This window comes from Desmodus rotundus, chromosome 3 (assembly GCF_022682495.2).
Source record: "Desmodus rotundus isolate HL8 chromosome 3, HLdesRot8A.1, whole genome shotgun sequence".
Taxonomy (NCBI): Eukaryota; Metazoa; Chordata; class Mammalia; order Chiroptera; family Phyllostomidae; genus Desmodus; species Desmodus rotundus.
The window spans coordinates 148,464,206-148,487,603 of NC_071389.1; the positions used below are offsets into that span (position 1 = coordinate 148,464,206).

At 57.1% G+C, this 23,398-nt stretch overlaps 2 protein-coding genes across 4 annotated transcripts; one reads left to right on the forward strand and one right to left on the reverse strand.

Annotated features, from left to right (window-relative positions):
* The first annotated feature begins 211 nt into the window (after nt 1-211).
* ANKRD52 (ankyrin repeat domain 52) lies at nt 212-17,282 on the forward strand. Of its 2 annotated transcripts, none has more exons than XM_053921320.1 (28): nt 212-369; nt 691-774; nt 1,233-1,311; nt 1,509-1,579; nt 2,630-2,830; nt 3,541-3,628; nt 3,758-3,900; nt 4,176-4,388; nt 4,670-4,748; nt 5,069-5,183; nt 5,364-5,446; nt 5,551-5,668; nt 5,870-5,938; nt 6,123-6,263; nt 6,341-6,421; nt 7,539-7,668; nt 7,865-7,936; nt 8,205-8,406; nt 8,628-8,715; nt 8,791-8,908; nt 9,339-9,558; nt 9,740-9,827; nt 9,934-10,017; nt 10,133-10,278; nt 10,494-10,576; nt 10,787-10,869; nt 11,054-11,145; nt 11,575-17,282. In XM_053921320.1, the coding sequence occupies exons 1-28, from the start codon at nt 343-345 to the stop codon at nt 11,823-11,825; spliced, it is 3,249 nt and encodes a 1,082-aa protein (XP_053777295.1). In that variant the 5' UTR covers nt 212-342; the 3' UTR covers nt 11,826-17,282. The 2 variants fall into 2 exon arrangements, with proteins under 2 accessions (XP_053777295.1, XP_053777296.1); XM_053921321.1 differs by having other exon boundaries at nt 7,557-7,668.
* Nucleotides 17,239-23,250, reverse strand: SLC39A5 (solute carrier family 39 member 5). 2 transcript variants are annotated; one of them, XM_045184639.2, is made up of 11 exons: nt 23,162-23,250; nt 21,562-21,917; nt 20,864-21,047; nt 19,693-19,855; nt 19,357-19,526; nt 18,999-19,139; nt 18,521-18,617; nt 18,273-18,443; nt 18,044-18,124; nt 17,744-17,934; nt 17,239-17,501 (listed from the first exon to the last, which is right to left on the reverse strand). In XM_045184639.2, the coding sequence occupies exons 2-11, from the start codon at nt 21,843-21,845 to the stop codon at nt 17,358-17,360; spliced, it is 1,626 nt and encodes a 541-aa protein (XP_045040574.2). In that variant the 5' UTR covers nt 21,846-21,917; nt 23,162-23,250; the 3' UTR covers nt 17,239-17,357. The 2 variants fall into 2 exon arrangements, with proteins under 2 accessions (XP_045040574.2, XP_024432143.2); XM_024576375.3 differs by lacking the exon at nt 23,162-23,250 and adding an exon at nt 22,255-22,403.
* Nucleotides 23,251-23,398: the final 148 nt, after the last annotated feature.

The window sequence follows — 23,398 nt, forward strand, 5'->3', positions numbered from 1 at the left end:
GCCGCTAGAGTCCTGTGGGGGAACCCTGGGGCCGCCAGACTGGAGCGGGCAGCGCAGCACGGCCCGCCTGGGGAGCCCGGGAACCTACGCGCGAGGTTGGGGCAACCGCAAGGCTGGACACAGGGCGCCACGGCCTCAGGCGGCGCGGCAAGCGTCCTGCGGCGGGGCCCAGGACGGCCGCCAGGGAGCGCTGCGGGCTCCCGCTCGCCCGCCCCCCGGTAGGCGGGGCTGCGTTCTCCCCGCAGCCGCCGCCGCAGCCGCCGCCTGGGCCGCCCGGTGTCCCCGGTGGACCAGCCGCCGCCGCCGCCGGGAGCTCGATGCGGACGGAGCCCGGGCCGGGCCATGGGGATCCTCAGCATCACGGACCAGGTCAGCCCTTCTGCCTTTTCCCGCTTCCTCCCTCCAGGGCCCGGCGCCACCGCCACGCGAGCCCGGGGATGTGCGGCCTAGGCAGGGCCTGAGCCCGGAGCTCCCGCGGCTCCCGCCCCGCCCCACGCCGCGCTCCCCTCAACCGAGCCGGTGTCCTTGGGGGCCTGGCGACTGGCTGAGACACTGCGAGAGTACCCTGCAGCCAGGACCCCAGAGTAGAGCCCCTTCGGCGACGCCCCCCTTAAACCTGGAGTACCCCTGCTCCCCACCCCCCGCCGGTTCCGCTCCGGCCGGCTCCCTGAACGCCGGTTCTCCCTGCAGCCGCCCTTGGTCCAGGCCATCTTTAGCCGAGATGTGGAGGAAGTGCGTTCCCTCCTCTCGCAGAAGGAGAACATCAATGTGTTGGTGAGTTGAGATCAGGAAGGATGGCGAGCCGGTAATCTGGGCCCTGGTGTTCTGGACTCCTCCCCACTAGTGGGGCGGCTCCGTGTCTCGTCGGTTCGGGTGAAGCCGCAGCTCTTGCCACCCTGGGGTGGGCGCCTGCTCTACCTTAGGGGATGGAGAGAGGTCAGGTTGGGCGCACCGACCAGCGGCTGAGTACGCCCAGAAACGGCGTTCCCTTCTGAAGCGTCAGAGTCTGCAGCGCCGCCTCCCCCGTGGAAGGAGGAGGCTGCTTCCTGAGCCCCTGGGCTCTGGCCCCTACTCCACCCTACCTAGGTGTTCGCTTTGACTCAGGGTCAGGATTTAGGAGTCCGTAGAACCTTTAGGAAGAGGTTGTGGGGAAAGACCTGGGACTCTTAAGAATTGGGCCGGGGACCTGCATAGTTCATCCTCATAGCAGCCCCTCTTTTCTGCCTTCCCAGGACCAAGAGAGGCGAACCCCACTGCATGCTGCTGCTTATGTAGGCGATGTCCCCATCCTCCAGTTGCTACTGATGTCAGGTGAAAGTGGGGAGCTGGAAGGTGTGGCACTAGGGAGGGACCTGAGGGGAGGAGTCTCTTTTTTTATCCAAGGATTATTCTCTGGTGGTTGGTCCGAGGGAGGCTACAGCGCCATCCAGATTCCCTGCCCTGATGACTGGCTTCCTTTCCTATCTCTTCTCCACCTCCTCTCAAAAGAGGAAATTCTATCCCCACAGGTGCTAATGTCAACGCTAAGGACACACTGTGGCTGACCCCTCTTCATCGTGCTGCTGCCTCCCGAAATGAGGTACAGGCCTCCCACCTTCTTTCACCTTTCCGAAGAAGGATGAGTTTGTTGGTTAAAGGTGGAGGTTAAGGGTTGGAGAGCCTCAGTCCTCTGTTCTACAAGCTGGCCTACCCCAGGGTAGGGAGAAGACCAGCCCTTGCCCCTCCCGCCCCTAGAACTGGCTGGTAAGGGGGTGCTGAGTGTTGCCAGCTGACGTGACATAAGGGGAGAGCTTAACTCTGGGCTGGCAGACTGCAGGGGGCCCTGCTGCCAGGCCTGTGTGACTCATCCCTCCCTGGGGGGCCACCTTGGAGTCTGATCCCCCTCTGGGCACTGAGATTTTTTTCCTTCCATGGAAGGACAGGGGTAGGGATCTGTTGCACCCCTGCACGTCAAGCAGTATGAAAGCTGACAGTACAAGGTCAAACATGCCTCATCAGTTGGGTCCATCAACCGTAAAGAGTGTGAAAAGGAGACCTCTCTCTTGGTTCGACAGTCACTTCCCTGACTCAAGCCACCAGACAAGGGGTGGGACTGAGGCCAGTGGGAATGGGGTGCGGGGTGATTAGGAGGGCCATTTCAGCCTGGGTTTTGGAGAGGAACCAGTATATGTTTGCTTACCTAGGTAATGACTATGATTTTGGTGCCTGTGGAAGGGCTGAAGGCAGGTATTTGGGCATTAATGTTACAGAAGCATTTATCTTTGCTGGAAGTAGTGCGGGATTGGGATCCTCTACATGTGTGGACTTGCTTGGTAGTGGCTATGTGTGTGGGTGCAGATTTTCAGGGTCTGGGCTAGAGAGTGATACTGATGGCTTGAAGAAGAGGAAGGGATCCATATTTCCCTCAGCAACGTAGGGAAGATTTTAAGCTCTAAGAAGATCCAGAAGGTGGAAGCAGGTATTGAGAGGCTAGATATGCCGGCCAAATGAGAAGAGACTCTGATAAGGAGTAGGGAGAAAGAGAGCACAGGGCCACATGTACCATGCTGACCTATTTTTTCCTCCATTTCCTATTGTTTTGCCTCCTTCTCTCCCTCTGTCATCTCTCTTATCCCCTGCCCCTGAACAGAAGGTGCTGGGGCTGCTACTGGCACATTCAGCAGATGTGAATGCCCGGGACAAGCTGTGGCAGACACCACTGCATGTGGCTGCTGCCAACCGGGCCACCAAGTGTGCGGAGGCTCTGGCACCCCTGTTGAGCAGCCTCAACGTGGCTGACAGGAGTGGGCGCAGCGCCCTGCACCACGCAGTGCATAGTGGGCATCTAGAGGTGAGGACCACTTCCACTCCATGTCTAGCCTAGTTCCTTCCCTTTCCTTCCCACTCTTCCTCCGTGACTTCTGGGCCATCAGGCCTGGGGAGGAGAAGCCTTGATGGTTATATGAGCGGTTGGGTTCAAGTACTGAATGAATGGTCACATTAGATTGAAATCCTTGACTTGGACCTCAAGAGAGAGTAATAAACTCTCTGGAGTTGCATGGAAAATGTTTGTATACATGCCTTTTTCTGCAGCGAGAGTCCATGTCTTTAACACACTTTCAAAGACTTTTCAAAAGAGTTTAAGAGCCACCAGATCATGGGGATGTAAAGTATGACATCGGGCATATAGTCAGTATTATCACAATAACTATGTACGGTGCCCGGTGGGTACTGGAAATATTGGGGGGAACACTTCATAAAGCATATGATTGTCTAATCCCTGTACTGCACACTGGATACTAATACAAACTAATATTGGGTGTAAACTGTTATTGAAAAAAAAAAACTCCACAACAACAGATCACCTGAAGAGACTCCCTCAAACTGTGTGGGATCCCCTTGGTAGTGCCTGCTTCCTCTGTTTCCTCTCCTTCTCCAGATTGCTCTGCTCAAGAGCAAAGACAGGCTGCCTCAGCCTTTTTGAGGAGCTGAGGCCTCTGCTCGTAGGTAGGTTGAGAGCCTTAACCTGGCACTGAACCGGCATTTCCTATCCTGATACAGACGGTGAACCTGCTCCTCAATAAGGGAGCCAGCCTGAATGTCTGTGACAAAAAGGAGCGGCAGCCTCTGCACTGGGCAGCTTTTCTAGGTGAGAAAGGATTCACAGGAAGAGCAGGAATTCGATGTTTAAGATTCCTAGGGCAGGGAAGAGGGGGTTGCAGCCTTCAGAAAGAAGCCCTCCACAAACCTTCCTTGAGAGCATCCTCTCTCTTCCCAGGGCATCTGGAGGTCCTGAAACTGCTGGTGGCACGGGGAGCAGATCTTGGCTGCAAGGACCGCAAGGGCTACGGGCTGCTCCATACAGCTGCTGCCAGTGGCCAGATCGAAGTGGTGAAGTACCTGCTCCGGATGGGGGCTGAGGTCAGGGTGCTGAGCCTGGGGGCTGGGGACTAAGGGCAGGGAGTTGAAGGTCAGAGTCTGTTATGGAGATACAAAGGTGTAGTTTTTGGGAGGCACGGAAGAGTGGTAAGAGGGTCTGAATAATTACCTTAAATTATAATGCCCTCAGTCTTTTGGGCCAGGAACCTGAAGGGGCTGAGGCAGTCATTGGATTTCTGGGATTCTCTAAGCTTTCTGTGTCAGCTTCCACTTTGTTTAAATGGATACCTCCCTTATCTCCGCCCCTGGAAATCCAGATCGATGAGCCCAACGCTTTTGGAAACACAGCTTTGCACATCGCCTGCTACCTGGGCCAGGATGCTGTGGCTATTGAGCTGGTGAATGCAGGAGCCAATGTCAACCAGCCGAATGACAAGGGCTTCACGCCACTACATGTGGCTGCAGTCTCCACCAATGGCGCTCTCTGCTTGGAGCTGCTGGTCAATAACGGGGCCGATGTCAACTACCAGGTACCTAAAAGGTTGAGGCTGAGACCAGTGGGGAGAGAAGCCTGGCTCTGGGGGTCCTGACCGTATCTTCCCTCCGGTTCACTCTCTGGGGAACTGTCCCCTTGCTTCCTGGGTCGATCAGACCTTGCCAGGGACCTGGGAGAATGCAGGCTAAGAAGATGTCCATATGACTGCCCCGTCCTGAGATGCGTCCTTTAGAAGGGGAAAGGGCATTCTCTGTGCTTTACACTGAAAAAACAAGCATGCAGACAAACAAACAAACACTTGCCGTGTTTCCACAGAGCAAAGAAGGGAAAAGTCCTCTGCACATGGCTGCCATCCATGGCCGTTTCACCCGCTCCCAGATCCTCATCCAGAATGGTAAGGATTTGGGAGACTTTGTGCTCCCTCTCCTCCTCCCCCAGAGAAATCATTTCTAGAAACCCTTTTTCTTCCTTATATTCTACCTCCCACACTGTTTTCCAGTCAGGGTGGGCACCTGGAGCTCTGAACCAGGCACCAATGGAAATGGCCCTGCTCTGCCTGCCCCTTCCCCTGAGGCTTACAAACAAGATAACACGTGTAGAATGCTTAGCCTGGCGCCTGGCACACACTAAGCACTCAAATGGTAGCTGACTAGTTAGTGTAAGTGGCCTGAAGCCTAAGGTCTACCTGTTGACGTGTATGCATCCCCCTCTCAGGCAGCGAGATAGACTGTGCTGACAAATTTGGGAACACGCCACTGCATGTGGCCGCTCGCTACGGACACGAGCTGCTCATCAGCACCCTCATGACCAATGGCGCGGATACCGCCCGGTGAGTCAGGGCTCCTGGCCCCACTGCTAGGCCACCTCGGATCTGCGCAGACAGCTCTCATCCAACGTGGAGGCACACAGGAGCTTGCCCAAGGGAAGCTTGCGGGCTCCTAGGCTGCTGGTGGGTCACGGAAAAGAGGTCCCTCCTGGACCCAAGGATTGAGTCCCAGCTTCTCCCTAGGCGCGGCATCCACGACATGTTCCCCCTGCACTTAGCTGTCCTTTTTGGATTCTCTGACTGTTGTCGCAAGCTTCTTTCCTCAGGTATGTGCTGGCCAGGTGGGAGTTGGGCGGGTGTGCGGGGAGGCAGAGGCCCGTCCCCTCTGCGCGGTGCCCTCAGATGGGATCTGGCTGTTCTGGCCCTGCAGGTCAGCTGTACAGCATTGTGTCTTCACTCAGCAATGAGCACGTGCTTTCAGCTGGGTTTGACATCAATACGCCTGACAACCTTGGCCGCACCTGTCTTCATGCTGCTGCTTCTGGAGGGTGAGAGAACTCTCTCCCAGACCTTGAGGAGAGAGCGGGGCAAGGATTGGTCCCTCCTTTCCTGCCAGACCCCATCCCCTCTCACAGTGAGGGCAGCCACGGCAGGCAGGGCTGTCCAGTGCTGTCCCTTGGCCCCTCCCTATTGCTGTGGCTTCTCCTTGAGGCTTTCACTCTCTTAACCCTCATCTTTCTGCCTTTTAGGAATGTTGAATGTCTTAATTTGCTGTTGAGCAGTGGAGCTGACTTGAGGAGGAGAGACAAATTCGGAAGGTGTGTTAGTGTGCATGGGTGTACGTAGGGATTGTATGATGAGAGCGACAAATGACAGAGCAAGGGGTGGGGAGCTGGAGCTAAGTGAGGAGAACACTACAGAGCGGCTTTAGCTGCACATCTGGGTGCATTTTGATCTGTCCCTGATTCTTCTACCTGCCCACCCTCCCCCACTTCTCCCCAGGACCCCACTGCACTACGCAGCTGCTAACGGCAGCTACCAGTGTGCTGTCACGCTGGTGACCGCCGGGGCAGGTGTCAACGAGGCTGACTGCAAAGGCTGCTCCCCCCTCCACTATGCTGCCGCCTCGGACACCTACAGGAGGTGAGACTCCCACTCCGGCCCTCTCACCCCCTCAGCTCCCCGAGCTTCCCTGTGATCCCTCACTCTCCCTCCCACAGAGCAGAGCCCCACTCATCGTCCAGCCACGATGCTGAAGAGGACGAGCCACTGAAGGAGTCCCGCAGGAAGGAGGCCTTCTTGTGAGTAGCTGCGCTGTTGGCAGCCAGCAGTGCGTTTGGGGCGCTCTGAGTGTAGGCCTGCACTGAGCGGCGTGGGCAGAGACAAAAGTGTGGGGCACGGTTTCTTCCCTCAAGGAACAAGTGGTCTTCTTTTGAGAGAGTCAGAAAAACCAGACACACAAAATCACTTGTTTTTTCCATAAGCATTAATTAATTACTTATTAGCTACCAAGTACTGTACTACGTACTAAGGATAAAGGATCAATTACCCCAAGTTTCTGCTTTCCTAAAGCTAATCATCTGTTGGGAAAGACAAACAAAAGGGCCCTTACACATTCTAATGTGAGATGTTAATGACGGGAAACTGGGTATGCAGTATGTGGGAACTCTGTACTATCTCCACCGTTTTTCTGCAAGTCTAAGGCTGTTCTAAAATAAACGGTTTATTTATTTTTTTTAATGGATACTTACAACCCAAGAGGCTCAGCTTTGTGACCTTTGGCAAGTAACTTAACCTCTCTGTGCCTCATTTTCCTCGACCGTAGTAAGATTAAGACTAGTATCTACCTCAGAGGGTCATTACGAGGATTAAACTATTTAATGCACAGGAAGTAATTAGAACAGTGCTTGGCACATAGGGAGTGCTAAATATTGTTTTATCACTACAAGTACAACTACTACCAAGCAATGAGAAGGGTGCCAAGGGAGTACAGAGGAGGAGGCACCTAACTGGGAAAGTTAGGGAAGGCCTCATGGAGCAGAGGATGCTGGGACCAAGTTTGAGATGAGTAGACTTCTTCAGATGGGCTGGGAGGAGAAGGCATTCAAGGTAGGGGGTCAGCGCGCCTGGAAATGAGGGGAGGGTGTCGGTCAGCAGAATGCTGATAGCTGGTACTTGTGCTTTAGGTTCTCTGGGAGACTCTTCAAAGGATAAAGAAGGGAGTTGGAGCCAGAGTGGTTCAGGGCAGACCTGGAGGAGAGGGGTGGGTCTGGAGGTGGGGTCGAAGGGGCAGGAGTTAGCCTACGCGGGTGTTGGCCAGCTACACAATTCTGGGAGAGGCCTGGAGGGGTTCCCTTGCCCCTCTCTGCCTCTCCCAGAATTGTGCCCTCCTGGACTGGGTCTGTCCCCACCTCACAGGCTACCTCTTGCCCCCAGCTGTCTGGAGTTCTTACTGGATAACGGTGCAGACCCCTCCCTGCGGGACAGGCAGGGCTACACAGCTGTGCACTATGCAGCTGCCTATGGCAACAGACAGAACCTCGAACTGGTACGCCTGGCATCTGGCCCTGGTTAGGGGAGGCAGGGGCAGGGCACCTTCGTGCTTGTGGATTCTGAAACCAAGGGATGACTGAATCAAGTGTGGTCTCTAGATCCAGGGGTTCAGGGGATTCCTTTCAGTGGGGGACAAGGCTAATGTCTTGGGATTTCCAGAACCTTAGCACCTGCTGTCCTGTCCATTGCAGCTCTTAGAAATGTCCTTTAACTGCCTGGAGGATGTGGAGAGCACCATTCCAGTCAGCCCTTTGCACTTAGCTGTGAGTCCCCGGCTTTTCTCCTTGCCTTCTTTGTCCTCACCTGCCCCACACAGAAGTGCGTGGACTTGTGACTCTGTCCGTGCTTCCGCCTTCCTGTGGGGATGTGGCAGCAGGCAGTGGTCTGGGGAGTGGATGGGCATAGTGCAGGTTAAGAGCCTGAGGGGCCCGAGGAGCTTGTGGGGAGGACTGCTGCTCAGAGTCTCCCCATGGGCCCCAAGAAGGAGGCAGTGTCCTGAAATGTATCCATTGGTTGCGTGCACCCCTCCAGGCCTACAATGGTCACTGTGAAGCCCTGAAGACACTGGCTGAAACGCTGGTGAACCTGGATGTGAGGGACCACAAGGGCCGGACCGCGCTCTTCCTGGCCACTGAGCGGGGCTCTACCGAGTGTGTGGAGGTGCTTACAGCTCACGGCGCCTCTGCCCTCATCAAGGAGCGCAAACGCAAGTGGACACCCCTGCACGCTGCTGGTTCGTCTACCCCTTGGGCTGCTCCCTTTCATTGCCACACCAGGCCTTGGAGGCTGGTCTCCCATCCCTCCTGAATGGGATTGGGGCTTGCAGTGGCATGGCCTCAGGAGGATGGAAACTTCATGTACTGATTCATAGCTTCCTGACCCCCTGCCCCTTTAGCCTTGCCCTGGCCTTCTCCTCCCTGACCATGCCCTGACGAAGGTCCCCTTTCCTCCTAGCTGCCTCTGGCCACACTGATTCCCTGCACTTGCTGATTGACAGTGGGGAACGAGCTGACATCACAGATGTCATGGATGCCTATGGACAGTGAGTGTGGGCGGTGGTGGTGTGCAGGTTTCCCTGTCCCCGCCAGGCCCTCACCTTTCTCCGCCTCCTCTGCAGAACCCCACTGATGCTGGCCATCATGAATGGCCACGTGGACTGTGTACATCTGCTGCTAGAGAAAGGATCCACAGCTGATGCTGCTGACCTCCGGGGCCGCACTGCCCTCCACCGTGGGGTGAGTGAGCTCCTGGGTGGGGCTGCTCATAGGTGGGCCTGGACGTCGGGGCACAGGACCCACCAGCAGTAGGACTTCAGGTTGTTGGACTGTGGCCCAGGGCTGTGTGCCCAGGGTCTTCTTACTGGGCTTCACCGTGTTTGCTCCAGGGGAGCACTTGACACCCACAGCTGATCTTCCTGATGACCTTGCCTTGTAATCACATACAGCCACCTGCTGGCCATCCAGACGCTGCCCCAGGGCACCTGTCCCGTTGGATAATGGTGCCATTACCCATCCTTCTCCACCATCACCTGTCCTAAAGTTGCCCCCTCAGCCCACAGGATCGGAGTCCTGGGTGTGGCTCTTATTCCTGCACCAGCCTCAGTGACTGGTCTTGGGAAAGGGAGCAGCTCCTCACCCTCGCTCCCCACCCCCACGTCACCCACAGGCAGTGACTGGCTGTGAGGACTGCCTGGCTGCCCTGCTGGACCACGACGCGTTTGTGCTGTGCCGAGACTTCAAGGGCCGCACACCCATTCACCTGGCCTCGGCCTGCGGCCACACTGCAGTCCTGCGGACCCTGCTGCAGGCCGCCCTTTCCACAGACCCCTTGGATGCCGGGGTGGACTACAGCGGGTACTCGCCCATGCACTGGGCCTCCTACACTGGTACGGGCTGGGGTCTTCGCATCACAGGGATGTGTACGGACACCAAGGGTTAGCGGGTTGGGGAAGGACCTGGGTTGGTTTGGTTCTGGAAGTGGCATGATGCCAGGAGGTGGGACAGGGCAGGTGTAGGGAACCTTGTCGTCGTTTCGGTCCGTCACCACTCTCCCTCCTGTATACCCAGGACATGAAGATTGTCTGGAGTTGTTACTTGAACACAGCCCATTTTCATACCTGGAAGGAAACCCCTTCACTCCTTTGCACTGTGCAGTGTAAGTCCCTTCCTCTGCCTCCGCCCCACTCCAGGGTCTGTGACCTGTGCACAGGGCCAGAGTCTGCTTCCCTTGCCCTTCCTACTGAGCCTTCCTCTTCCCCTAGAATTAATAACCAGGACAGCACCACAGAGATGCTGCTGGGAGCTCTGGGTGCCAAGATTGTGAACAGCCGAGATGCCAAAGGACGGTGAGTGAGTGGCAAAAGGCGTAGGGAGAAGCCTGAATTGCCTCTCTGGCCACCTCTCTCTGCTCAGGCGGAATAGCCTTCCCTGTCTCACAGTGCCCCGGCCCCTGCTCTGCAGGACCCCTCTTCACGCCGCTGCCTTCGCGGACAACATCTCTGGGCTCCGGATGCTGCTGCAGCATCAGGCCGAGGTGAACGCCACTGACCACACGGGCCGCACTGCGCTCATGACGGCGGCTGAGCACGGACAAACTGCTGCCCTGGGTGTGTAGGGGCTGTGTGTGGAGGGAGGGGCACCCTTGGGCTTTTTGTAAGATGGGCCAGCCCTGCCTGTGGGCTTTAGGAGGAGACATGTCTTTGGGTGTGTCGCCCTCTGGAGATGGGATGCAAAGTGTATGCAGCCAGAAGGGCGGAGAGCAGGGATGGCTGCCGCTCTGGGTGGGAGGCATCATTCCCTCTCTGTCCCCTTTGCCTTGTAGAATTTCTGCTGTATCGAGGGAAGGCAGACCTTACTGTGCTGGATGAGAACAAGAACACTGCCCTCCACTTGGCTTGTAGCAAGGTACACCCGGAGTGGTGGCGGTGAGGCAGCCGAGGCCGGGGCTTGCTGAGGGCCTGGGCTGGCGTGATGGTGTAGGCTGCAGAGGGAGTCAGGAATGGCTGGCCTGCCCGATGGTGGCATAGCTCTTGGCCTCCCTGCTACCCTCCCCGACTCCTCTGTGGCCAGTCATGCTTTTACTTCACAAGTCTCCTCTCTGTTCCTCTCCCTCAGGGCCATGAGAAATGTGCTCTCTTGATCCTGGCAGAAACCCAAGACCTTGGCCTTATCAATGCTACCAACAGTGCGCTGCAGATGTGAGTGCCCAGGGACGGGGGCTCCTGGCTGGGGGAGGCAGGTGGGTGCAGAAAGAGCCGTCTGCACTCCAGGGGCTCTCTGGAGCTCACGGCATGTGTTCAGTGCCCAGCTGCTCTGGCTGGAGGTGGAAGGGCAGCTTGGCATCCACTGACTTCATGCTCCCTCTCTTTCCTTTCTGCCAAGGCCACTGCACATTGCTGCCCGGAATGGTCTAGCTTCTGTGGTGCAGGCCCTGCTGAGTCGTGGGGCCACAGTGCTGGCTGTGGATGAAGAAGGTGGGTGGGGTCTGGAGGCCCCCACCTCTCCCAGGTTTGGGGTCAGGGACATTCTTCAGGAGGTGACTTCTTAAACTTGCTGTAAACTGGATTTTCTTCCCAAGGGAACTCTTCAGAGCAGGGGCCCACACCAGGATACTAGAGTCGCTGGGGGAAGTCCGCTGAAACTAGGTGGAGCCAGCAGGCTCCTCAGGAAGAGCCTGCCACACCCCTCAGCATCCAGTCCCCCCTGCTCCGCCACTAGCTCCACACTTCCACAGTCTGCCTGTCAGCCTCCTTGGGTCCTCGTGGCCCTTGACTTCTGGCCCTAATGGGTGCTTGCCTGCCTTGGCTCCCTCCACAGATAAGAGAGCTCAAGAGCCTGGGGCAGGGTGAGTGGGGACCCAGGGATACAGGACCCTGTGCCTTAGTTCTCACCCTTGCCTGCAGGTCACACCCCAGCACTGGCCTGCGCCCCCAACAAAGATGTGGCAGACTGCCTGGCCTTGATCCTTTCCACCATGAAGCCTTTCCCACCCAAGGACGCCGTCAGTCCTTTCAGCTTCAGCCTGCTCAAGAACTGCGGCATTGCAGCAGCCAAGACGGTGGGTGGCTGCGGGGCCCTGCCCCACGGGGCCTCCTGCCCGTACAGCCAGGAGCGGCACGGCGCCATTGGGTTAGACGGCTGCTACTCTGAGTAGCCCCTCCAGTGTCCCTCTCCCTGCCGGTGGCTTGATATCTTATTCTATTTATTTAGAAAAAGTCTATACATTTAGGGCACTTTAAAGGAGAACACGACTGGGTTTGGGAGCGGAGGAGGGGGAAAAGCACTGGGGAGCAGCTGCTCACCCCTTTGCCACACCATCCTGGCCTGGCAGGGGTCTGGGACTGACAGGGAGCACCCCAGGCCCTTGGTACCCCCAGGGCAGCCCCTTCTGCCAAGTGTCCCAAAATGATTGCTAAATGCCTGGCTCCCCCTCTCTTTTACCCCGTCTCTCAGTTCCCCCATTCTGCTGCCAGCTCCCCCAACTCTTCCCTCTGATGCTCCTTTCTGTGTCCTCCTGCCCCTGCCCTACTGCCAGGCAGATCTCCTTCTCTTCTTCCATGCCCATCACTGCCTCCCTGCTCGGCCGGCTCCTCCATCCCCGCAGCAGTGAGAAGCCTTAATTTCTGGTACTGTGTGAGCACTCTGGGGGCGCCCCCTCCCCCTTCAGGGGCAGCTAGTGGACGAGTGGGGAGGGTATTTAGCACTGGGGCCTGGCGCTTTTCCCCCACTTCTGTACCCCATCACCCCTAAAGTTCAAATGCAAAACACTTGAAGCAGCAACTACTGTACCTGGGCCCCAATCCTGCACTCTCCCCTGGCTCCTCATATGCAAATCAAGGGCTGGTTCTGCCCCCACAGCCTACCCTTCCCTGCTTCCCTTTCTCTCCTGGCCTGGCCCCCTAACCACGCACTTTAACCTTGCTTTTTTCTTTTAACTTCTGGGAGGGCAGAGCCTCTGGCCATTCCCTCCCTGGCTCTCCTTTCCCTTAACTTTGAGGCTTGTCATGAATTTTTAAGTAAGCATTTTATCCTTTAGGGGAAGAAACAGATTAATTTCCTGCCCATTTCAAACCCACAGCCCTAGTATGTCCTTTGTGTTTCAGGCATGTGTTTGCATGTGTGGAGGAAGGGACTGTGTTCTTCCTCCTGTGCCCCTCAATCCTAGAGTTCCTTTGCTCCCTGTCTGCTACAACCTTCCGTTATGTCTGAGAGTACCCACTGCCACCAGTCACTCCTGATCTGAAGCCAAAGACGGCAGGAGGGACAGGGCAGACTAGGGGCCGTGGCTACCCAAGACCCAGGCTTCCTCTTTAGTGTGAGGATGGAGCTCTGATCTAAGGAGCAACCGATAGATGCCAAGGCTGGTCCTGGCCTTCCCGGCAGCAAGGAGAGACGGGTTTGAGCTCGGGGCTGCACTGAGAAGATTCCTCAAAGTCGCACCCCAAAAGCCAGATGGGGCCGGAGTGAGGGGGGGGGCAGTATTTTTCTCTAAATGTAGCATTGAATTTGGCCCTGGTCCCTTCAAAAGCCCTGTCCATCCATCTGCTAGTGAAGCCTCCTGGACAGCTGGACCCATTCCCGCAGCCCGGTGTTCCCTTGCTCACACTCAATACCTCAGCCAGGGGCCAAGACACAGAACTTGAACAGAGGTCACGCCCCCCCCTCCCCGCCCTCACAGTGCATCCTTGCCCAGTTTGGCCGCCATCAGTATTGTCCCCTGAGAACTGGATGGGCTTCGTTTACACAGTAGAGGGTCTCCCTGTACCAGGGGACCCCTCACCCTCCCACCCCCTCTCATGCTTGCTTTATTCACAATCTTACACGGATTTCAGTTGTGGCCCCTGCTAGTCTTGCCACCCTTGCCAAGGGTGGGCTGAGGGGAGAGGGGGCATCCCAGGGCCCCTCCCTCCCTAACAGATACCCTTAACCATACCTCATGCTGGTTCCCTGGTGCCTGGGGTGTTTGTCCAGGTCCTTATTACTCTTTGTCGTGGTCCCTTTTCGTTGTCTCTCTCTCTCTCTCTCTCTCTCTCTCTCTCTCTCTCTCTCTCTCTCTCTCTCTCCCCCTCTCTCTCTTCCTCCCTCCCTCCCTCTCCCTCTCTCGCTTCCCCCACCCCTCAGTTCCTAAACCATTTCAAAGCTTCCAAATGACCATTATTGGTGAGAAGGATTGTGCAGCTTTTAGTTTTTATTTTTATTTTCAAAGCCAAAGGGCCTTGCAACGCCCCTCTTGCCCACTTCCCTCCACACCCTGTCCTCCCCTATACGACAATCAACGTGACCTCTCTTAAGGGCTGCAGCCCCCCACTCCCACCCTGCTGGTTCTGCAGAGCTTGCCCCCTAACTTTAATTCTCCTGAATTTTCCCATCCCACCCTGTCCCTCTCATTTTGGTGCTGGGAATTAGGTGGGTAGGGGGCAGGGGAGAAGGGAGCTGGGTCCTGCAGAAAAAATGCAGGGTATCAGTCGTGTTCTCCTTTATCAGCGTTCCACGATGACAGGAAGAACCAGTGTGTTTGTCGGGGGCCCCATTGTTTTGCTAGATGAGATTTCTGGTGGCTGCCTGCCCGCTCCCTGCTGCCCCTCCAGCGCACGTCAGCAGTGCTGGGCATGTGGCGGGGTGTCCTCTGTCCTCCTCTTGTGCTGTGAGGAGGCCTAGAGGACTGGCAGTCCCCTCTCCTTATGCCAAAGGAAGTCCCACACCCCCCTACCCCCAGTTCTCCAGCCCCTAGTGTTTTTTGAAGCATTTTGACCATTCTCATGGCCACTGCATATTTATTTTAATGTTAAGATTGTTTTTCTTAAACCTCTGACTTAAAACGGGTGTGGAGAAGTAAAACAGGCAGAATGCCCCCCAATCTTCAGGGGTAGGGTGGGGAGGAAACCTCTCCTTCCCTTCACCCACCCTCTTCCCCTCCCCCTCTTCCCACCGCAGCTCTAAAGCACTTGCTTCAAGTAATAAGCACTTTTGAGAAAAGGCCTATTTTAAGTGAGGACCCTGGGAGCAGCCCTAGGTCCCAGCAAAGGAGACAGAGCGAGGGCTACATAGGAGACAGGGAAACAGACCCAGACGTGTAAATCAGAGGGCGAGATGAAAAGAGCCAGTTTTTAGTTTCTGATTTTTGGGGGATGTGTTTCTGATTGGGCAGTGGCTTTGGTAGGGTTGTGTACTATCCTCCAGAAAAACAAATGGCACAAACTTCGGGTCCCAGGATGGACCAACAGACCCAGGTCACTGCCACTGTCCAACTGAGACGGATGGGCCACCGTCCCACCCCCGGCCCCTGAGCCATAGGACTGCTGAAAACCACTGAATGTACAGCCCAGGTTGGGGTGGGGAGCAGCCCCTAGGGGGGAGGGGGCTTCTCCTTTTGTTTGGTGCTGTGGGGGGTGGGAGAGATGAGACTGAGGGACTGCCACCCCACTTCGACATGTGTTCTCTGGGGTGGAGGGGCAGAGGAGGGCCTACCTCCCTCTCCAGCCCCAGCCATGGCCCCTCTTCCCTCCTCATCCCTATCCGTTTTGACTGTAAGTCCAGCTCACCTTTGCCTTCAATATGTAACCAAAGGAAAACTCAATACTGTTTCCACCGCTGTCTGCCCACCTGAGCACCTTCTTCCTCCCTGGACCTAGAAGGGGAGAAGAGGCTGGGGGCATGGGGGTTGTGGGGCCAGAGTGAACGGTTCTACAGTTGTACCCCCAAAACCTTCTCTGGGGTCTTGGAAGGGGCCCTGAGAGGTGGGGGGGGCCAGGCTGGAGGGGCTGGGAGCAGGCACACTCTGGATCTCGTGCACACGCGTGTTTCTCCATTTGAGTGACTCCAGTGGCTGTGCTCCAGCAGGGAGGCCCCTTCCTCCTTCCCTCTCCACCATTCCTCACCCTCTCCCGGCACCCAGCGTTCATCCCCTGCCTCCCCTTCCCACCGCAAAGGAAAATAGCCTTACAGACCCTAGCCCAGAAGCCCTCCTCCTGGTGCAAACCAGTGTGGGGCCCCATCCTGCCTAGTTTGAACCCTACCTTGTAAGAAGGAGGGAGAAGGAGCAAAGCAGCCCCTCCCCCCGATCTGGCGGCTCCAATCCTCCGCAGCGTGCCCCATGGTGGGCAAGGGCGGAGGCGAGGAATCTTTGAGGACCAAGCCCAGTGGTCTGGGAAGAGGGAGGTGGAGAAGGAAGGGTCTGACTCTAGGACTCCCTCCTCCCGACCTGACCCCTAGAGAAGCGACCAAATCCCAGAGATGGGAGGAAGCTGGGGTGGGAGGGTCTGCTCTATGAACTACTTGAAGGTACTGATTCCAAGGCTGCTGTGGCCCACTTAAGTGTGAGGGGGACACTGTCACTGTATCCAGGAGGGCAGAGGGTGGCGGGTGACGAGAGGATCCGCCCTTGGCCCGAGCTCACTCCTGCGAGGCCCCTTCCCTGGGGAGCCTGACTTTGCCCCCAGGGAGTTTGGGGAGAGCCTTCCCCTCCCGTCTCCATCCCTCACTGTGGGCACCCTCTCCAATTGCACTAAAGTAGCTGTTGTGCCAGTCTTACCCCCACACCAGGGTGGGGTCTCTGCTTCCAGTCCTTTATCTCCCATTGCCTCTGCTCCCGTCCCGGACAATCTCCTTGTTCCCTGTATTCCTGGATAGCTCAGCTTTGTGTGTGTGCGTTTAGGGGTGGGGTGGGTTCCGGCTGGAGTGGGCTTGGTGTAGGGGTTTGGGAAGGGCTAGGAGAAAGAGGGAGGATGAAGCCTCCTACCCACTTCCTCAACTCCAAGCCACAGAAGCCTGGGAGGGAGGGTGCCTACTCTTGCTGCTGTGTGTCTTGCAGATGTGCCAAAATGGGATTGTGGGGAGGGCATGGGAGGGGAGGGTGCCTGGCAGAGTGGCCCCCAGGGTGGCTCTCTCAAAGCAATACAGTTCCTCCTGCCTGGGGGATGGCAAGACAGGGGAGAGGGTTGGGTTGGGGACCTGGGGGTTCCCTGTGTACAGCTGTGTATATTCAGGGGTGTTCTCTGTCCGGTACTCGCTGCGGGCGTCTATGTGTATGTGATCCTCCCCTTCCCCGTGCCCTGCATGACCTGTGATGCTGCAGACACCACCATCCTGTGTGCAGGGGTGTGCTGGGGGCACTGAGGGGCATGTTCCGTGTCCTGTTGCACCCTCCACCCTGTGACCCATGTACTCGGTTGTAGGAAGTAAAGAGAACTGAGCACAATTCACTGGATTCTAGTTGAATCTTTCTCTAAGCAATTTCCCCCTTCCTGCCCTCCTCCCTGCCCTGGATCCACCTGTGGTGCTAGCGTTGGGGTCGGGGGTGTTTAATGCTGGTGGTCAGCAATAAAGGGCAGATCTGCCTAGATGCCTGTATCCCCAGGGTGCCGAGGGCAGCAGGAAAAGTGGGGACCTCAGTGCATTGCCCCATCCCTCCCGCTCCTCCCTGGGCTAAAGCACAATGCTCTCCCTGCAGACTTATGCTCCCTGTCCCCTCCAGGCCCCTACTCACGTCCCCCTGACCTGCTTTGAGCCCCTCCCACCACATCCTGGTTTTCTATGCTGTTTTGGTGCAAGTACATCTGTCATAGTCATGGCTTTGGGATGGGTTCTGTTTATTAAAATCCTATTGCTCCTACTGGCCCTGTGTCCCGCCTCCATTCCTGTGGTTGGGGGGAAGGAAGAGCAAGCAGGACGCCTTTCCCCTGCCCCGTCAGCCATCAGTGAGCGGGGCCTGCAGCTGCTCCTCCAGCAGGGCGATGGTGATCATGAGGCTGCCCCCCAGGAGCAGTCCCAGCCCCTGCAGCAGCACCTCGAGCACAGGGAGGGGCTCAGGAGGACGCAGCAGGGCTGGCAGCTGAAAAAGAAGAACGACAGGATCCTGCCCTCATCTCTATCACGGAAACACAAAGCCTGAGAGGAGGGTGTCAGGGAATATCAGCAGTCCCCGTCCCCACTCTCCCCGGCCCTCCTTTCTCAGACCGTGGGCCTGTGGCCCAGCACCCTTCCAGGTGGCCTGTGGTAGAGGTGGAGGGACTGATACTTCCCTTTCCTCCATAGCCCCCTCCCTCAGTTTTTCCGCCCTGCCCCACACCTCACCATGTCCACGAGGGCCACATACAGGAAAACTCCAGCAGTGGCCCCAAACACCCAGGGAGTGAGGGAGACAGGGCTCAGACTGAGCCCCACTCCTAGGGCTGCACCCCCCAGCCCTAGAGCTCCGGACACCAGGCTCAGCAGCAGCAACCGCCGAAAGGGCAGCCCTGCCCGGAGCAGCATTGCAAAGTCACCTGTTGGGAGGAGAGGACAGGGTAGGAGGGAGTGAGCCAGGGCTGCCCCTCACCAGTGTCACCCGCCAGCCTCCAGGTTCCACCTCAACCCCACTCCTGCCACTCCTACCAAGTTCGTGGGGCAGCTCGTGGCAGAACACTGCCAGGGTGGTGCTGAGGCCGCTGGAGAAGCCATCAGAGAAGGCAGCACCTGGGGGCGGCAGAACTGGAGGTGGGCAGTCTGGAAGGAGTTCTCCCCAGGGGCCGGGGGGCCCACGTTCCCTCCGTGATCCCCACATCCTGGTAGCCCTCTCCTAGCTCCAGCCAGTACCTGCCTCCCTCCACCCCTCCCTTCACACCTATGGCCAGCCCATCAGTGAGGTTGTGCAGACCGTCTCCCAGGAGGACCATCCATGTCACACTGGTGTCACTGCCACCCTGGTGCCCGTGACTGTGGCCTTGATGCCCAGAAGGGACTGGGGCTGGTGGCGGCTGGCGGTCCTGCTCGCCGCAGCCCAGAGTCCCTGGCTCTGCAGGATGAAGGACAAGGACAGTGTTGGTGGCTGCAAGTGAGACCGGGAGCCTACGCTTCGTCTCCTCTAGTCACCTGGAGCTGCCTGTAGGGGCTGAAGTGCCATCCTGCTGCCGTCCTCTGGGTCCAGGTTTGGTGTTCTGAGATCCTTTCTCTTCCGCCTGCAGCATCTCTAAAATAGGAGGGTATCCCTCCTGGTGGAGGAGGCAGCAACACCAGGGGCTAAGGAGAGACCAGGCTACCGGCTGGGAAAATGAACACCTGGTTCTGTTTCTGGCACTTGGGGATGTTTTCTGGCTTCTACTCTCTTCCCAGGTGGGCACCTCCCTGCTGTTGCCTTGAACTCAGAAGCTCAGAAGCAGAAGCTGTTGGGCCAGCCAGAATCCTGAGTCTATGCTGAGGGAGCCCTATCCACTCCCCATTAGCAGTCAGGGCCGACAGTCAGGCAAATGGCGGAGCCAGGAGCACACTCAGCCCCTCACCCCCTTGTTCATGTGGCCAGTTCTTGGGTAGGATTCTGGTCTCAGCAGGAGGAAAAAAGGGGGTCACTCACTGGCCTTAGCTCTCGGTGCCGCAAAGTCCCTAGCACGTTCTCCAGCAAGAAGAGCAGGAAGAGACCACCAAGCACCGACAGCCCTGGACCCAGGTCTTCCTCTGGTCGCCCGCTATGTCCGGCATGGTGTTCTCCTTGTGCCTGACAGAAAAGAGGTTAGGACAGGCCCCCAAAGCCCCTGCACCCCACGACATCCTCCTCCTGGGTGGGAGGTGGCAAGCCTTCACTCATACATTCAACTAGAAGGCAGGCTGTGGGCTGACAGAGGCGGAGGGGACAACCTATGACTGGGAGCATCTCGGGTACGAGGGGCTGTCCACCAAAAGGGGTAGGGGAACAAGGAAGGGGCTCCACGTACATGTGGCAGCAGGTGTAGCAGCGCATCCCCACAAAGTGTGCCCACGGCCACGGCCCCCAGGAAGCCCAGCAGGGGCCGCAATAGATGCGATCCAAGGAGCCGCAGCAGCAGCAGGGAGAGCGGAGCAGGGACGCTGAGCAGCAGGACTGCCAGGGTGCTGTGAACCAGGGCTGGGGAGAATCAGGGGCTGAAGTGAGGCCAGGGCTAGGGGGAGGGGCTCAGAGCCAAAGATACACTGCAAGGGGAGGCAGGACCCCGGTGAACCCCCTTCCTTGGCTTGGAGCCCACTCCCTTCCAGGATTCAGGGTGCCCTACCAGCCACTCTCACCCACTGACCAGACAGTAGATCCTCTGGCGGGGCTGGAGCTGGGGCTTGGATGCAGACACGGCTGTCGATCTGATAAAGCAGGGCTGGGCACAGCAGAGCAAACTGACGTGGCGTGAGAGGAGCAGCGGGGCTCAGGCCAAAATTGACCAGCAGCTGGGAGCCATTCAGACACTGGGGTGGGGGCGGGGGTTGAGTTGGGAGTCACACACTGAACTGTGACGCAGACCCGCCCTTTCGGCACTCAGACTACTGAGTCTCTCCCAGGGCCTCTGTGCATCGGGGACTGGGTACAGGTATGTGTAGTCAGTATGTGTTCATTACCAGTGACTATTTGACCCAATACCAATGTTCAATTCAATGCAGATTGGGTGCTAGTGAACATTGCCACCATCGCCCTCCTTCCCAAGCACCTGATTTCATTGATTCAGTCATGGATTCAGTTGGACAACTAGAACTCTCCAGCCCAGATTCTTAGAAGGGAAAAGAACCTGAAATGCCATCAAGCTTCCTTTCAACAGCCCTATCACACATTTATCCAGCCTTTGGCTTGACTACTTCCTGTTATTAGGGCGCCGCTCACTCTCACCAGGCCGCCTACAGGGTTAGCTCTGTGGCTTTGACTGCCCTCTGGTGTATGTGGAACAAGTTCACTGTCTTTCTGGATGAAAACAGATGTCTGTTCCCTGCAGGCCCCCTCTCCAGATAACCGGTCCCACAGCCTGCCTTGGGCTGCCTCTCTGGTTTTTCTGCTTTGTCAAGTGTGTGACAGCTAAGCTGGTTCTGGAGTTCTGAGTGTGGCTTATCTGCCCTGAGCCCAGAGGGAACATACTTCATATTGGAATAACATACCCTAACACCACAGCTGGATTTTTAAAAAGTAGCTATTAAATTACTGACTCTTTCCCTGGCTGGTGTGGCTCAGGGAATTATTGAGTGCCAGCTTGCGAACCAAAGGGTTGCTGGTTCAATTCCTAGTCAGGGCCCATGCCTGGGTTGCAGGCCAGATGCCCAGTTGGGGGCATGCGAGAGGCAACCACACACTGATGTTTCTCTCCCTCTCTTCTTCCCTCCCTTCCTCTTTCTGTAAAAATAAATATATATATTTTTAAAATTACGGACTCTTTAAACATTTCATGCCATCTAAATCCTGTGGCTCTTTTCCCCGCACATCAAACTCACAGCCTCATTCAGGTGGTCAGCCAGTGAATGGTCCAGCAGCAAAAGCCTGTGAAAGAGGTCCAGGCCTGAGGGGGCTGGCCCACGGGGTGGTGGTGAGGCCTTTGGCTGCTCAAGGTCACCCCACCCCGAGGGGCCCAGAGGCAGCTCTGCCCAGACATCCACATTCAATTCGGGGTCCTGTGGCCTGGAACAGATGGATGGGTAAGTCAGACTTACCTTTGTTCTCTGAGAAATCCCCCTCGAGAGGCTGCCAGGGAGGTTAGGGGAAAAGGGAAGACCAGCCACTGGCTGGAGGTTCTGGGACCCAGAAACCAATGGAATGTCAGTCCTGGGAGGATCTGAGAATTGTCAGTTACTACAGGAATGGGGGACATGGAAGTGATAGGAAATAGGAGCTGGGGGACAGCCAAAAATGCTACAAACTGAGGGCTAAGTCAGCCTGGAGACACTGAGCACTGGGACTAAAAGCAAGGGACTGAAGGGAGCCGGGATCTGGAAGAGAGAGAATTAGAAGGTGACAGAGGCAAAGGGGGCCTTGAGGGGATACAAGGAGTCAGGTCCTGAAAATTTTGTAATCCTAGGAATCTGATTTCAGGAGCCAGAGGATGTAGACACTGGAGACGGATCTACGTGCTGAAAAGATCCGGGATGTGGGATTGGGGCGGGGGGGGGGGGGGGGGCGGGGAAGGGGTTTGTACCTGTGAGTGGAATTGTCTCCAGCCGGGGTTGCAGTGTGACCTGCTGGAGGCCCGTAGTGTCGCAGGTGCAGCCCCTGAACCCCGCCGAGCCCCAGACTGTGGAGAAGCCTGGCAAGCCCCCCTGCAGATAGCGTGCCGTTCTCCCCGTACAGGCCAAACAGCTGGGCCAGGTAATGGTTCTGCTCCAGCTCAGCAGGGCTCAGGTCAGGGTCTGAGCCCTCTTCCCAGCCCAAGGCCGCACACACACATATGGCAACCAGCAGATGACTCATTGGGAGCCCCATTATCGGGGAGGAACTGGTCAGAGGCTCTGGATCCAGCTTCTATTCCCCCTGGCACATCCTGAGGAAGGTGCCCTGGAAGAACAAGGAGGAAGGGTCAGTGCTCCTGCTCTGCTGTTTGGTGCAGGGCCAGCGGAGACCCCTCACTGCTCAGACAGCCCCCCACATTAAATCCAGCAGAAGCCCCCACTCCAGCCTCCATTCTCCCTCCCTATTACCTCCTCCTGGATCGGCCTCTCAGTTGCCAGTTTCTAGAACACCTTCTCTGACTCAGGGTGCTCCCCTCACCCAATCCAGAGCTGACCGTCTATTCCCTGTCCCCTAAATCCCAACCCTCAACCTTGCCCCACCTTTCTATCCCTCCTCAGTCCCCAAAACCTCATCCCCACTGGTAATATAAGAGCCCCATCACCTCAGGTCCTTGTCATGCCTCGCTGTGGACACTAAGAGGTTCCTGTCAGGGAGGGGAGCCAGCTGGGCCCAGCCTCCAGGCTCCCAGGTGGAATGGAAGCCACGTCAGATAGAAGGCTGGGATGGACAGCACCCTCCCCCCCGCCCGCCCCCCCTCAGGTCCTTGTCATGCCTCGCTGTGGACACTAAGAGATTCCTGTCAGGGAGGGGAGCCAGCTGGGCCTAGCCTCCAGGCTCCCAGGTGGAATGGAAGCCACGTCAGACAGAAGGCTGGGATGGACAGCACCCCCCCTGCCCCCCCTGCCCCCCCTGCCTTAGGCGGGGCCAGGGGTGGGGCAAGAGTAGGAAGGCTCACATGGGAGAGGAGTTAATGGTTCACTGGTCTCTTGGGTGGGGGTCAAAAGTCAGTCTCTGCTGGGGGCCCCCAGTAGGGAGGGGCCACCCTCTGCCTCTTGAAAAGCCGCATGGCCAAGGAGAATCTAGGTCTGGTCTTTTCTTCTAAATAATCCACTCCCTAACTCAGTTGGTACTATTTTAGCCTTTCCCTGCACATACCCCCACCCCACCTACCTTACATCTGGCAGTGGGCTTCATTCAGCTCCACCCCCATCCCCACATCCCCTGGGAAAGTTGGCCCCAGGTGTTCCTAAGTGCTGAGGAAGGTGAAGAGGCATATAAGTGGCAACCCCTCATGCGTGGAAAATAAATTGTTTTTAGCAATTCCTCACCCCAGAGAGTAGGAGCCAGAGCTCTGGGAATCAATGGCCAAGAAAGGGGCAGCTGTGCTGGGACGAGGGAAGAAGGGAAGAAGGAAGTGTCTGGGCTCTCCTCAGATGTCCGACTTTGCTCAAGACCAGGGGAGCCGTCTGACTGGGGCAACTGATCCAGGGGGTCGAGGTTGGTATTACCTGGCAGCAGGAGGCAGAAAGGACGCCCAGAGGAAGGGGGACACAGCCTTCTTGGTTACAGCTGTGAGGTGGGGTAGACAGGCAGGCGGGCAAGGGTCACCTACAGGGAGGGGGCAGGGGAGGGACACTACCTTAAAGGGGCAGGCCTACTTTGCCTAGGCCTCCTTACCAGTGACCAATCTCCTCTCCACCTCCCAGAGACCCCCCCATTTTCCCAAATGCCCAGCTGCTAACCTC

Coding starts and splice junctions, on each gene's coding strand:
- SLC39A5 (XM_045184639.2), bottom strand. CDS start 21,845: ATGGGGCTCCCAATGAGTCATCTGCTGGTTGCCATATGTGTGTGTGCG. Junction 19,527..19,692: donor GCCAGAGGATCTACTGTCTG/GTCAGTGGGTGA, acceptor GATTCTCCCCAG/CCCTGGTTCACAGCACCCTG. Junction 18,618..18,998: donor GGCACCGAGAGCTAAGGCCA/GTGAGTGACCCC, acceptor CTCCTATTTTAG/AGATGCTGCAGGCGGAAGAG.
- ANKRD52 (XM_053921320.1), top strand. CDS start 343: ATGGGGATCCTCAGCATCACGGACCAG. Junction 5,669..5,869: donor CATGCTGCTGCTTCTGGAGG/GTGAGAGAACTC, acceptor TCTGCCTTTTAG/GAATGTTGAATGTCTTAATT. Junction 11,146..11,574: donor GCTGGCTGTGGATGAAGAAG/GTGGGTGGGGTC, acceptor CCTTGCCTGCAG/GTCACACCCCAGCACTGGCC.